General features: G+C 55.2%; 5 protein-coding genes across 5 annotated transcripts; 1 reads left to right on the top strand and 4 right to left on the bottom strand.

The window, feature by feature from the left end:
• Positions 1–3001: 3001 nt before the first annotated feature.
• DICSQDRAFT_181428 (uncharacterized protein) lies at positions 3002–5160 on the bottom strand (the record flags this gene model as incomplete). The annotated part of the gene is made up of 2 exons (XM_007366916.1): positions 3002–3887; positions 3948–5160. 2 exons carry the CDS (start codon positions 5158–5160, stop codon positions 3505–3507), a joined length of 1596 nt encoding a protein of 531 aa, XP_007366978.1. The 3' UTR covers positions 3002–3504.
• Positions 5161–6367: 1207 nt separating this feature from the next.
• On the bottom strand, positions 6368–6646 carry DICSQDRAFT_147970 (uncharacterized protein; the record flags this gene model as incomplete). The annotated part of the gene is made up of 1 exon (XM_007366915.1): positions 6368–6646. One exon carries the CDS (start codon positions 6644–6646, stop codon positions 6368–6370), a length of 279 nt encoding a protein of 92 aa, XP_007366977.1.
• Positions 6647–7139: 493 nt separating this feature from the next.
• Positions 7140–7907, top strand: DICSQDRAFT_137617 (uncharacterized protein). Its single transcript, XM_007366914.1, has 3 exons — positions 7140–7466; positions 7543–7670; positions 7731–7907. The coding sequence occupies exons 1-2, from the start codon at positions 7337–7339 to the stop codon at positions 7629–7631; spliced, it is 219 nt and encodes a 72-aa protein (XP_007366976.1). The 5' UTR covers positions 7140–7336; the 3' UTR covers positions 7632–7670; positions 7731–7907.
• Positions 7908–8301: 394 nt separating this feature from the next.
• DICSQDRAFT_63139 (uncharacterized protein) lies at positions 8302–9196 on the bottom strand (the record flags this gene model as incomplete). The annotated part of the gene is made up of 3 exons (XM_007366913.1): positions 8302–8523; positions 8605–8780; positions 8860–9196. 3 exons carry the CDS (start codon positions 9194–9196, stop codon positions 8302–8304), a joined length of 735 nt encoding a protein of 244 aa, XP_007366975.1.
• Positions 9197–9729: 533 nt separating this feature from the next.
• On the bottom strand, positions 9730–10560 carry DICSQDRAFT_147968 (uncharacterized protein; the record flags this gene model as incomplete). The annotated part of the gene is made up of 3 exons (XM_007366912.1): positions 9730–10161; positions 10220–10390; positions 10447–10560. 3 exons carry the CDS (start codon positions 10558–10560, stop codon positions 9730–9732), a joined length of 717 nt encoding a protein of 238 aa, XP_007366974.1.
• Positions 10561–11121: the final 561 nt, after the last annotated feature.

The raw sequence follows: 11121 nt of genomic DNA, 5'->3' as shown, positions 1-11121 counted from the left end.
CCTCGAGCGGGGAAAGAGATACGTCTCTGCCGCCATCTGTGCCTGCGCAGATGATGCCCGCCAGGCCCCAGACAACGCGGATCCCCTGGAGTTTTTGGCGCGAAGCTTGGAACGTCTCGCATCAACTTGGGTCGCATTCATGCTATGGCCTTGTACGTTGATGCCACATCTAACATATTTGCGCTGATTGTCTAGACGTCTCCAGTTTATGCGCAGCAAGAACAAGCGGAACCGAGTGTCTGTCTCGACGATGTCTCTGGAAATGCTACACCCACCGGAACCACAACAAAATCAACCATGGACGACGCTGGCTTGTCCAAAAATCGGTCGGGAGACTTGCGAGGTGATGTGAGTATTACGACTTGTATGTCAGGCCGGTTGAGTGTCGTTCTCATAGGCTGTCAGGTGGGCAGGCGGGAGGGACATAGGTGTATAGTCACCGGACACATGGACGCAGCAATGTATCTGTCCACCAGGAACAGGTCCGAAAGTGTGACCAGATCATACTCATATCTCGAGGTTGCTCATATCTTCAAGCGTGCTCTTATGGTGTACAACCGCAACACCACGAAACAAGGGGTATGGCAAGAGCCACGATTCGTTGTCGACGAAGCACTTGCTTATTGAGGTTGCAGACACGGTCCATCAGCAAATCAGCACATAGGAAGGCCATGTGAGGACAGGCTTCGTCTGCAATGGTAGCGTTCGTTAGATATGGCAAAGGGATGGTGAATTCTGGTGGGCCTTGCCATATCTCCCTCAAAGTATGACCGGGGCTTACCTTACTTCATGTGGAGTCTGGCCATAGCGCACCGGCATCTGTTCGCATCTGTTCATTTGCTGTGAATTAGATATGCTGTACCATTCTCACAGTTAGAACGATAACAGACATGGCATTATTCATTATGTCTTCTGCCAAGTATGTAATATGCACAGGTTACAAGGTATGCGGACATAATCATTATCATGAATCACGACGCCACTGTCACACCAAATACACGAGGCCGCAAGCCGAACTCGGATCTGGGTGAGAACCCTATTTATGACACCAACGTCATGAGAGGTTGTCCGGGCCCCACAGCGGGAGGTAACAGACCCGGGTGAGTAACAGATGGCTTAGAGACTTACTATCTGTCTGTAAGCTCGGCCAGTAAGGCGACCGAAAACTCGGACGCCCACCTACCTTACAGGAGAAGAGTTCTGTTGTTGGAGTTACCTATACCAAGTAGATACCGATGCATACATGTACGTCAATGACCTACTGTGATTTTCCTAGGCTAGCTACATAGAGCGAGGACTCAGAGGAGGGAAGAGGGAGATAGACATGGGCAAGATGAGAGTGGGAGGAAGATGTGTTGGGGCAACCCACGTCCTGGGACCAAGCTATTTATGCCGAGCAAGGACTCGGACGTGTCATCGCAGCCAAGTGGCGTCGGCGTGTAAGCTGCCCGGCGCCTCATCGAGAGAACATTGTAGGCCAAGAGACGTCGTGGCTGATGCCATGGCTTGCCATGTACCTTCTGGCAAGCAACAACCTGTTAAGACCTTGACATCCGATAGACGAGCGCCGGCCAGTGCTTGCCGGGATACGCCGGTATGGCCATGCACGGCCATAGGATGCGCCTTTTGCTGATGTCAATAGCAGCTACCCTCGAGATACTCCAGCACTACTGCCAACTCGATCAGAGGTACATCAGGGATATAGGATTTCTGGACAGCCCGGTAAATGTGTTCTTGGTGAACACCAACTCTCGCAAGGCGTTCGACGACTTCGTGTGGTGCCTGAAGCCTACAGAGGTTTGTATCTTCATTTGGGCCAACGTCCGGCTCCATCTTCTCATACTGCCCTCTGTTAGATTCCGAATCAAGCAATACGATCCATCCATTTACCTAGCGCAGGACATACCGGCTCTGGTAGTGTTCAAGTACAACAGCGTTGAGGAGATGGATACTGTATTTTCCACACAGTCGTCGACCGACAATCCGTCCGAGCCTGGAACGTCGCGAGATTCTCGCCACAGGAAACGTCCCCACGACGCAATGGGCCTAGCGAGCGAAAGGCCACCGGAGCAAATCCTCAATGGACCTGGACGTGCTGGAGGCTGCGAGATTGCGAGAGTAGTTTGTCAGCGATTCGCAAGCTAACCATCATGGAAAATCAAAGGCATTAGAGACATCCCGCGACAAGTGCCTGCTTCCCTGATCAATCCACCGTCTTCTTGCTAAGGGCCCCAAGCTCCGATAGCCAAGAAGGGCGCACACGATGGGCAAGATTCCCTCAAAGAGAGGATGTTCGTGGTGGGAATTTCCATAATGCATCACAGTCGAGCAATAAATGAGAAAGACGGGATCACACTGAGGGGAGAACTTGGGTTGCCAAGGCCCAAGGTTCAAACGTTCAGAGACGAGTCACTGCTAAGCACTGCATGTGTGGGCGCTTGTTGACGCCATCAACGCTGCCGTCATCCAAGACGTACCTTCTTTTTCAACGTTGTGTTTGCAGCTGAGTTGGAATATCGAACACGCAGAGCTTCCGGCTGACGATGCATCAATGAGGATGAGTTGAGATGCACCGACACCGGCGCTACGTTGTGCCCATGGTCTGTCAGGCAAATCGCAGAGTCACTTTGCACGTGATGGCTACGTCACGGTGTCCTGTGGTTGTTCAAGGTGGCAATATGTCAAGAATATTTCTGTGTGGCTCGGTTACTTGGCAAGCGGGAGGCATAAAACATCCAGGCTCACACCTCCTGGTACGCGGTCTGCCTGGAGTACTGCGACGCGCTCGCGTCGTGCTCGCTCTACCCGTAGCATGCATGGGAGTGGTTATCAGCCTTCAGAGGAGACGAAGTGATGGCACAGCAGGCCATTGGTAGCTGATCCAGTCCTACTGCTCTTTAGAACGACATACATCGATGTATAGCTAGATGAGTGCAAGATACAGATTGATTTCGGAATCGGAGACTGGCTCCGGGGCGATTACATGACGTGATGGGCTACAGGATGGTGTGTCAAGCTCCAAGATCAAGAGGAGATTCACGACTACGGTTCTCAGGTAACGACAGTGAGACGTCCATGGAACGGAGCACACACTACGTATCGTAAGGAATCAGGTTTCGTTACTCCATGATGGGATCGACGTGCGGCAACAGATGGAAGTGTAGGAATTTACAGAAAAAAGCAGGAGCATGTGGAGACGGATGCGATATACAAAGCGGAAGAAAGAGCAAAGCAAAACACGGATGGTCACCAGCGGTGTAGATAGCAATACATATGCTCCTTCAGAGCAGGAGGTCCAAGAGCACGACGAAGGAAGGCAGGTCACAATTCACGTACATTGGAATGGATAGCGGAGGATTGGGAGAAGTTCGAGGTTTCTCAGGACGCGCGTGACGTAGGGATGCTGGTGGAGGACGCGCGTGGCGTAGGGATGCTGGTGGAGGAAACGGGGCCAGGAAACGTCCTCGGGGAGGACGCGAATGAGGAACAGACAAGGCGACGGATTCAGTCGCCATTCCACTCTGACGACTCATCGCTATCGCCGGCGTCGTCTTCGTCACTGTCGTCCATATCTGCTGCGTATCCCAAGTCGCCATCCGCGTCGACTTGGCGTCCAACGATAGCTGGGGTCGGGCCCCCGTTGGCGCGCGCGGTATGACCCGCAGTGGCTGCAGAAGCGACTCTTGAGCTGGTGGTCCGTCGTGAGCTGGTGGCCCGCCGTGAGCTGGTCGCCTGCCTCGAGCTGGTCGCCTGCTTGGAGCTGCTGGCATTCCTCGAGCCGCTCGCCTGCTTTGACCCGCTCGCCTGCTTTGACCCGCTGGCCTTCCTCGAGCCCCTGGCACGTCTCGAGCTCCTGGCCTTTCCTGACCCGCGAGCCTCGCCACCCTCTGCAATCAAAGTATCACGTCAGCACCCAACTGAGAAGAGCCATGTCGCGAACGTCTTACCAGCCTTGCGTCGGCAGTCCTGCTCGTGACGCGACGCAGCATCTATCCGCGCATACGTCTTCCCACAGCATCCGCAGGGGAATTCCCAGGGTAGGTGTATCTCAAAGTGGTGGAGAAGGGCCGCGACAGTTCTAGCAGTCTTCGAGCAGCGGGGACAGGTAAGGCTCTCCAACTGCTTGAAGTGCCTTCTCAGGTGCGCGCGAGCCTCACCCACGTCCTCCGCAAGGAGGGGCGTCTCGCACCCGTCGATTTGGCAGATGTGCTGGGTGTTATCCGGATCGCTGTTACATGTGACACGAGCGTTCCGTAGCTCTGCGGCATCGCGCCTTCTTCTGGAGTTGGCGGTCGTAGCAGCTGGGGCGACGGGGGAAAGAGCCGGTGCGGCATCCGGCGTCGGGGGTGGCATGATCTCAGACGGTACCACCGTGGTGGGTAAAGCAGCTGGGGCGACGGGGGCAAGAGCCGGTGTGGCATACGGCGTCGGGGGCGGCATGATCTCAGACGGTACCACCGTGGTGGGTAAAGCAGCTGGGGCGACGGGGGCAAGAGTCGGTGTGGCATACGGCGTCGGGGGCGGCATGATCGCAGACGGCACCACCGTGGTAGGTAAGCCCGTACCCGACGTCGGGGGCGGCATGATCTCAGACGGTACCACCGTGGTAGGTAAAGCAGCTAGGGCGAACGGGGCAAGAGCCGGTGCGGCATACGGCGTCGGGGGCGGCATGATCGCAGATGGCACAACCGTGGCAGGTAAGCCCGTCCCCAGATTCGTCAGAGGGGCTAGTGTCGCGCGGCACGGCTTCTTGGGAGGGGGACGAGCGTCCTGCTCCGACTCTGACGAAGCCGAGAGAGCGCTTCGGGTGCGCTTCGTGCTCTCCATCGCTGACCCTGACGAGGACTCGGAGTATTTGAAGGGGGGCAAATGCTTGTCGAACGCCTCCAGGTGCCTCAGTTGCTCGCGAGATTCTTCTGGGAGCACAAAGCGGAGTTGCGGGTACATCATGATGAACCCGGCGATGCCGTGCTCCTCGATTTCCGACCTGTCTCCTTGTGTTGGAGGGAACGGGAGACACAAAAGAGAATGCGCCTTGGCTTCGCGGGCCCATATGTCAATCTCGGAACCTGACTCGTCGACTTCGGTAGACTCCCAGGAGAAAAAGGGGTCCGGATGCGGAAGCCAGTGCGGCGGCTTGAACAAGGTTAATTTCGGCATGATGTGGCGGTGGGAGTGGAGATGTTGGGATGGGGGTGGTTGAGGGGGGGTCGTAGGGGGGGTCGTAGGGGAGGTGGTCGTAGGGGAGGTGGTCGTAGGGGAGGTGGTCGTAGGGGAGGTAGGCGTAGGGGAGGTAGGCGTAGGGGAGGTGGTAAGATGGGAGGTGGTCGTAGGGGATATAGTCGAATGGGGGGCTTTCAAACGGCAGGCGGTCGAAGGCCGGGCGGTCGCAGGAGATTGCGGTAGACAAAGGACTTCGCTGCCCCGAACCGTTCAAATAGGGAGCTCGGCTAGGCGCGCAAACATACGCAAACGACGCGCTATGTTATCAACACGCCGTGACCGTTGACCGGGACCCGCACCCCCGCGTGTTTCCTTTCTCGTCCAACAATCCGAGGCGCCGATACGTGCGTCACCGTCCCGTCTTCTCCGACGCCCTGCTTGGTCTTTGCCTCCGCCGGAGGTCATAGGAATCCTGTCCCTTCGGATGTCGTCTCGAGCCTTTCCGCTCCCGTCCACTGGTGCTCGCGACCACCGCCGACCGACACGACAACCACCCATGCCAACAGACAACAAAACCCGACACCTTCTGCAGTCGGCGCAAAGGCAACAATGAAGCCGCCACGCTACCCTAGACTCCAGTCACTAAATGATCACCCCTGCTGCTCCGTGATTGCAGCAGGCGGACCACATAGGTGATGTGGACCTAGCGGCATGTGCCCAGGACATGTTGCACCGGCGTCCAGGCGACGTCGATGTCCAGAAAACAAAAACAGGTAGATCCATTGCACGTCTTTCGGCGGGTAGCTGTGGGAGGGTATCTCCGTGGACGACCCCCACCGCTACTCGCCGACTATCGTGGGTGTGGAGCCCGAGTCTGCGGTAAGCGCCCTCACCACATGGACAGGCGGCGACCAACGGATCGGTCCTGGGCATACTAATTGGACCTCAACAGTGTCTCATGAGGAAGTGTGCGGTCTATGCCTGTATTCTGTCGCACATTCGCACATCCAACAGCTCGACCGTGCATGATTTGATGACACGTGGAAACTCACCAGAGGAGTCCTGCGCTTCGGGAGAGGTACACGGGCGCAGCATGGGACGCAGCTAAGTTAACGGCGCGACGCTAGTGCTGAAAAGTTTCCATGATCATTCAAAGGTATGTATTGTGCGGTACTGAGCTCTTCCATACCTGACACCATTCATTCTAGGGCGATGATGCACCGGAGTATGGCAAGCCGAGCTTGAAGGTGCGGAGAGGGTGCGCGCGCGTCGTCGCTTTTGATCGCATCCTCCAATATGTCACTCGTCTCTCAGCATGTTCGGAGTATACCTGCAGGGTGAACGAACGATCCAGAACAGATGAAGCCTCCCTGTCCCGGTTCGGTGTATAGACCGGTAAAGCGAATCCTCTCCAGGCAGGGTGGATCATCAGTAACATGGAGGCCCCAACACGAGAGCCCTCCAAGGCTTCGTGTTCCGCCATGTCTGAAGCAGGCAGTATGGTTGTCTCTAGACGTCGTCGAATCGCGAAGATCTGTTACAACCAATGTCTGTGTCGGTACTCATGCTTACGTCAATGACACGTTGAGAGTACAGGCCATCGAGAATCGTACCAATATCGAGCGTGATAGTTGAGCCTACGCGGAGGCAGAAAGCTGCCCGGAGCAATTATCTGGGGATCGCTAGCTTGAGCTAGTTCATCGTTCCCGATCTCTGTAAAACACAAGACTTGGTGCCTCGGAGGCCGTCCCATTGTCCACTCTGTCGGGTAGAGCGATTGCAGCCCAGCAAAGCACACTCCAGCTTCGGACGAAAGAGATACGCCTCACAGTAGACAGAGAGGAAATATGCGGGCTCACGCCCGAGCACGACGACTTCCACCAGTGGCTAGGGGCGACAGCGGTGTTTGGCGCTTGCCCGCCATGGCAACGCAGCGATGTCGGCTTCGACGTCTCTTCCGCCTACTACATGCCATCTGCATTTCCTGCTCGCTCACAAGTCTTGCTTCTGCCGCCTATTCACATGCATGCTCGTCTGTCCATCTGCCGTGACTCAATCTCAAGATCGTGACTTGTCCCGCATTCTAGTGGAGTACTTTATGGTCTCGAACACCGAATAATCTTCACGGCTACCTCCGGGTTCAGCAGACGCTGCAGAAGGTCCTTAGTGGACCATGCCAAGGTCTTTCAAATGGTATACGGATTGTAGGGAAACCACGAATGGGTGGCTTGGAAGACGTGATATTCTCACGGACATGATATGTGTCCGTCTTCACGTAGCTGCAGCCTTACCGACTACAGCAGGTATGTGTCCTATCTTCTGCCCCTGTAGCGATCGCACACGCTGTACATCTGATCGCGGTCCACTACGCGTTCAAAGCACCGTACGTTTATAGCGATCCTGCGACTACGGGAAGTGACCTGGGAGTTGGAGTGTGCGTCACGTCTCTGACGGGTCTCGTTCGCTGAGTGCGGTACGCGTGACAATGAGAAGGGTTTACCAAAGAGGTGGGAAGTGCTCATTTGTTTCCGCTGAGATGCACGCTGACGCTGTCGTCCCCGTCACAGATCGTGTGCAGTATATGTATCTTGTCAACTCTCCCGCAGGTGACTTGGAAGAGAAGAATGCCCGGTCATAGGGAAGAAGTACGCATACGAAGTGGAGAAGGACACGGCTGTAGCCTCGCTCTCAGGCCTCCCCTATATGCATCATCACCAGCTTTGAAGTCGTGAACATCATACACACTTTTTTGCGCAGCGTGGCAGGAGAAGGTTGTGATACAGTCTCCTCGTCAAATTGCTAGGGGCAAGCGGCATCGAGATGGCTCTCGTGATCTCTGTTGCGTTAGTGCTCCTGATAGAGGTCTTAGGTCGGCCACAGCTAAATCATCATCGCTGCGCTGCGTACCTTCGTGACAGGCCAGGGGTCGACGGACTGCCCGATGTCGAAGATGCGCGGAAGCCTGCACCATACCTGCTCAAGATCTCCCTTCTTGCCCAGTTCGACGCATCGAGGGCACATCTCATCGTAGTATCCGTACGTGCCGCGCAGGGTATGGCTGGATACGAACAGTTGCCAGTTCTTCTTCATCTCGCCCGTCTTTTCTTTCCAGAAGGAGGCGCAATCTTTACACGAAGATTAGGCCAAGGGTCGGGACATGCCGCGGACGTAGTCGGAGGAGGCGCCAGTCAGCGCGCGCATTCCGTGGATGCAGCGTACGAGGTCGTCTTGACTGAGGTATGCGATCGTGCCGTCCTCACGACGGTATCCCTTAGCGACCGCTCCGCCGAGAGTGGAGCAGTAGTAGAGGGCGGCAGGAAGGATGGACGAGGTCTCTGTGAGGCGCGCAAGGTTGACTGCCTCGATTGCGCAGAATACGGCCGGTGGAGGTACATAGACCCCGATTTCTCCATGGACCCCTCGCAGGTAGTCTGGGTACACTTGGCCACATGCGTTCCACTCCTGGGATACCTCGGTGTCGATCTCTAGCCAGGACTCGAAGTCGGATGGGTACAAGCCTTGCAGCGCAAGTAGCGCTTCCGACTTGACACAATCGACTTGATATTTGTGCGAGAGCCGGATCGTCGCCGATATAGAAGGGAAGCAATCGAACAGCTCTTGCGATGTTTCGAGGGACCTGTGTGATGGCTCAAGTCATCTGAAAGGGATTGAGAACCCGAAGTGCTTACGAAGGACCATCCTTCGGTATCAATGCGCGGAGAAAATGACGCCAATCATGAGGAGAGTCAAACACCCTCACGACGGGTATACCATCGATATACTCTTCGGCATTGAGCTTCGTAGCAGAGAAAAGGTTCTGAAAGACGGGAGATTGTGCTGAGAGCAGCCCAATGTAGAGACAGAATGCAGTCTTTTCAGCGACAAGAACAATGTTCCCATCTTTGAACCAAAACTCGTGGTCCCGTAGGACTGACCCCTCAATAGGCAACGATTTAGCTCGAGGAGCTTGGCAGTCTTTCTCATCTTCTGTCTCTACTAGCAGCCTGACACGCTTCTGTGGAGGAGAGTGCATGATGATACAGTGGATAATGGCGAGTCAGTGCTAGGTTGCGAACACCGGCTACCGCAGCACTGGCAGACGTCCCTCAAGTATATGCGCCACCGCTGAGGTAATCGTGTCGGTCATCTCGGTGCCACGGCGACACCCCACAAGGCAATCTATGTCAAGTCAGAGGTCGCTCTTTCCTGTCGCAGCATTCAATATGTTTGCACACTTCACACTTCTCTGCCGTCGCTCTATACGAGCCATTGTATCGGGATCGAATACCTTTGGACATGGCACAAGGCGCAGAGATTGCGAGTATGGTCCTCTTCTCTTCCATACAATAGATGAACCCTGACACAGTCTGCCGTTGTGGCCCCTCCCAGATGTCCAGCGCTCCAGCCGACAAGAGCTTCCGCACGAAAACTGTAGCACGTCAATGCACACTTGCAGAACGCTGAGAGGCCGTACAGGAATGCAGCGCTGTCGGTGCACATAGCTCGCAGTTGATATTGGACATACAATGCAAGCGAGGTCATAGAACTGGGAGGGATGGACTGAGACTAATTGGAAGGAATAGACCACATCGCTGCAATCGACCGCCTCAAAGCTCCAAGTTCGTTATCTTCCACTACCTCTTTGAAGAACGCTTCGCCGTCAGCACTAGGCACTGGCGGCTGGCTGGGGTTTCGGCGGTACACGATCAGGTTGAAAATGTCGGCCGCGCCACTCGTGTGCAGCACGCCGGCCAGAGCAGCATGCAGCCTGAACAGTTCAGGATCGGGCAGTTCGATGCCCATTGCGTCGTGGGGACGTTTCCCGTGGCAAGAAGCTCGCGACGTTCCAGGCTCGGACGGATTGTCGGTCGATGATTGCGTGGAAATTGCAGTATTAACGTCCTCGACGCTGTGGTCCTTGAACACTACCAGAGCCGGTATGTCCCGCGCTAGGTAAATGTATGGGTGGTAGTGCTTGAACTCGTATTGATTCGGAATCTAACAGAGGGCAGTATGAGAAGATGGAGCCGGACGTTGGCCCAATGAAGAGACAAACTTCTGTAGGCTTCAGGCACCACAGGAACCTGTCGAACGCCTTGTGCACAGAACCGCTATCCGCCAAAAACGCATTTGCAGGGCTGTCCAGAAGTCCTATATCCCTGATGTACTTCTCATCGAGTTGACAGTAGTGCTGGAGTATCTCGAGAGTAGCTGTTATTGACCGTGTCTGCGATCTCGATAAGCAAGCACATCGTCATCAATGAATTGTCGCTCTTGCCATACCCTTTGTTTCGTAGTGTTGCGGTTGTACACCATAAGAGTACGCTTGAAGATATGAGCAGCCTCCATAAATGTAGTAGCCACACCTTCGGGCCTGTGCCTGATGGACCAACACATCTATGTCCATGTCTCCGGTGATTATACACCTATGTCCCTCCCGCCTACCCACCTGACAGCCTATGAGAACGACACTGAACCGGCCTGGCATACAAGTCGTAATACTCACATCACCTCGCAAGTCTCCCGACCGATTTTTGGACAAGCCAGCGTCGTCCATGGTTGATTTTGTTGTGGTTCCGGTGGGTGTAGCATTTCCAGAGACATCGTCGAGACAGACACTCGGTTCCGCTTGTTCTTGCTGCGCATAAACTGGAGACGTCGAGACAATCAGCGCAAATATGTTAGATGTGGCATCAACGTACAAGGCCATAGCATGAATGCGACCCAAGTTGATGCGAGACGTTCCAAGCTTCGCGCCAAAAACTCCAGGGGATCCGCGTTGTCTGGGGCCTGGCGGGCATCATCTGCGCAGGCACAGATGGCGGCAGAGACGTATCTCTTTCCCCGCTCGAGGCCGAGATCCTCCGTAGTGGCATACATTGCTTTTGATAAGGCCTCTCACCGTGAATTTCTGAGACAAGGCATCGCGCGTCACCCAGGGCGGAGTGTTGTGTTCGC

This window comes from Dichomitus squalens, assembly GCF_000275845.1.
Source record: "Dichomitus squalens LYAD-421 SS1 unplaced genomic scaffold DICSQscaffold_21, whole genome shotgun sequence".
In the NCBI taxonomy this organism is placed as follows: domain Eukaryota; kingdom Fungi; phylum Basidiomycota; class Agaricomycetes; order Polyporales; family Polyporaceae; genus Dichomitus; species Dichomitus squalens.
The sequence above is the reverse complement of the archived record's forward strand: the minus strand, read 5'-3'. Positions and strand labels throughout refer to the sequence as shown.

Excerpts from the sequence above, each read along its gene's own strand:
- DICSQDRAFT_137617 (XM_007366914.1), top strand. The coding sequence starts at position 7,337 with ATGCCAAGGTCTTTCAAATGGTATACGGATTGTAGGGAAACCACGAAT. Across the intron at positions 7,467-7,542 it reads AGCCTTACCGACTACAGCAG|CACCGTACGTTTATAGCGAT; the intron begins GTATGTGTCCTA and ends ACGCGTTCAAAG.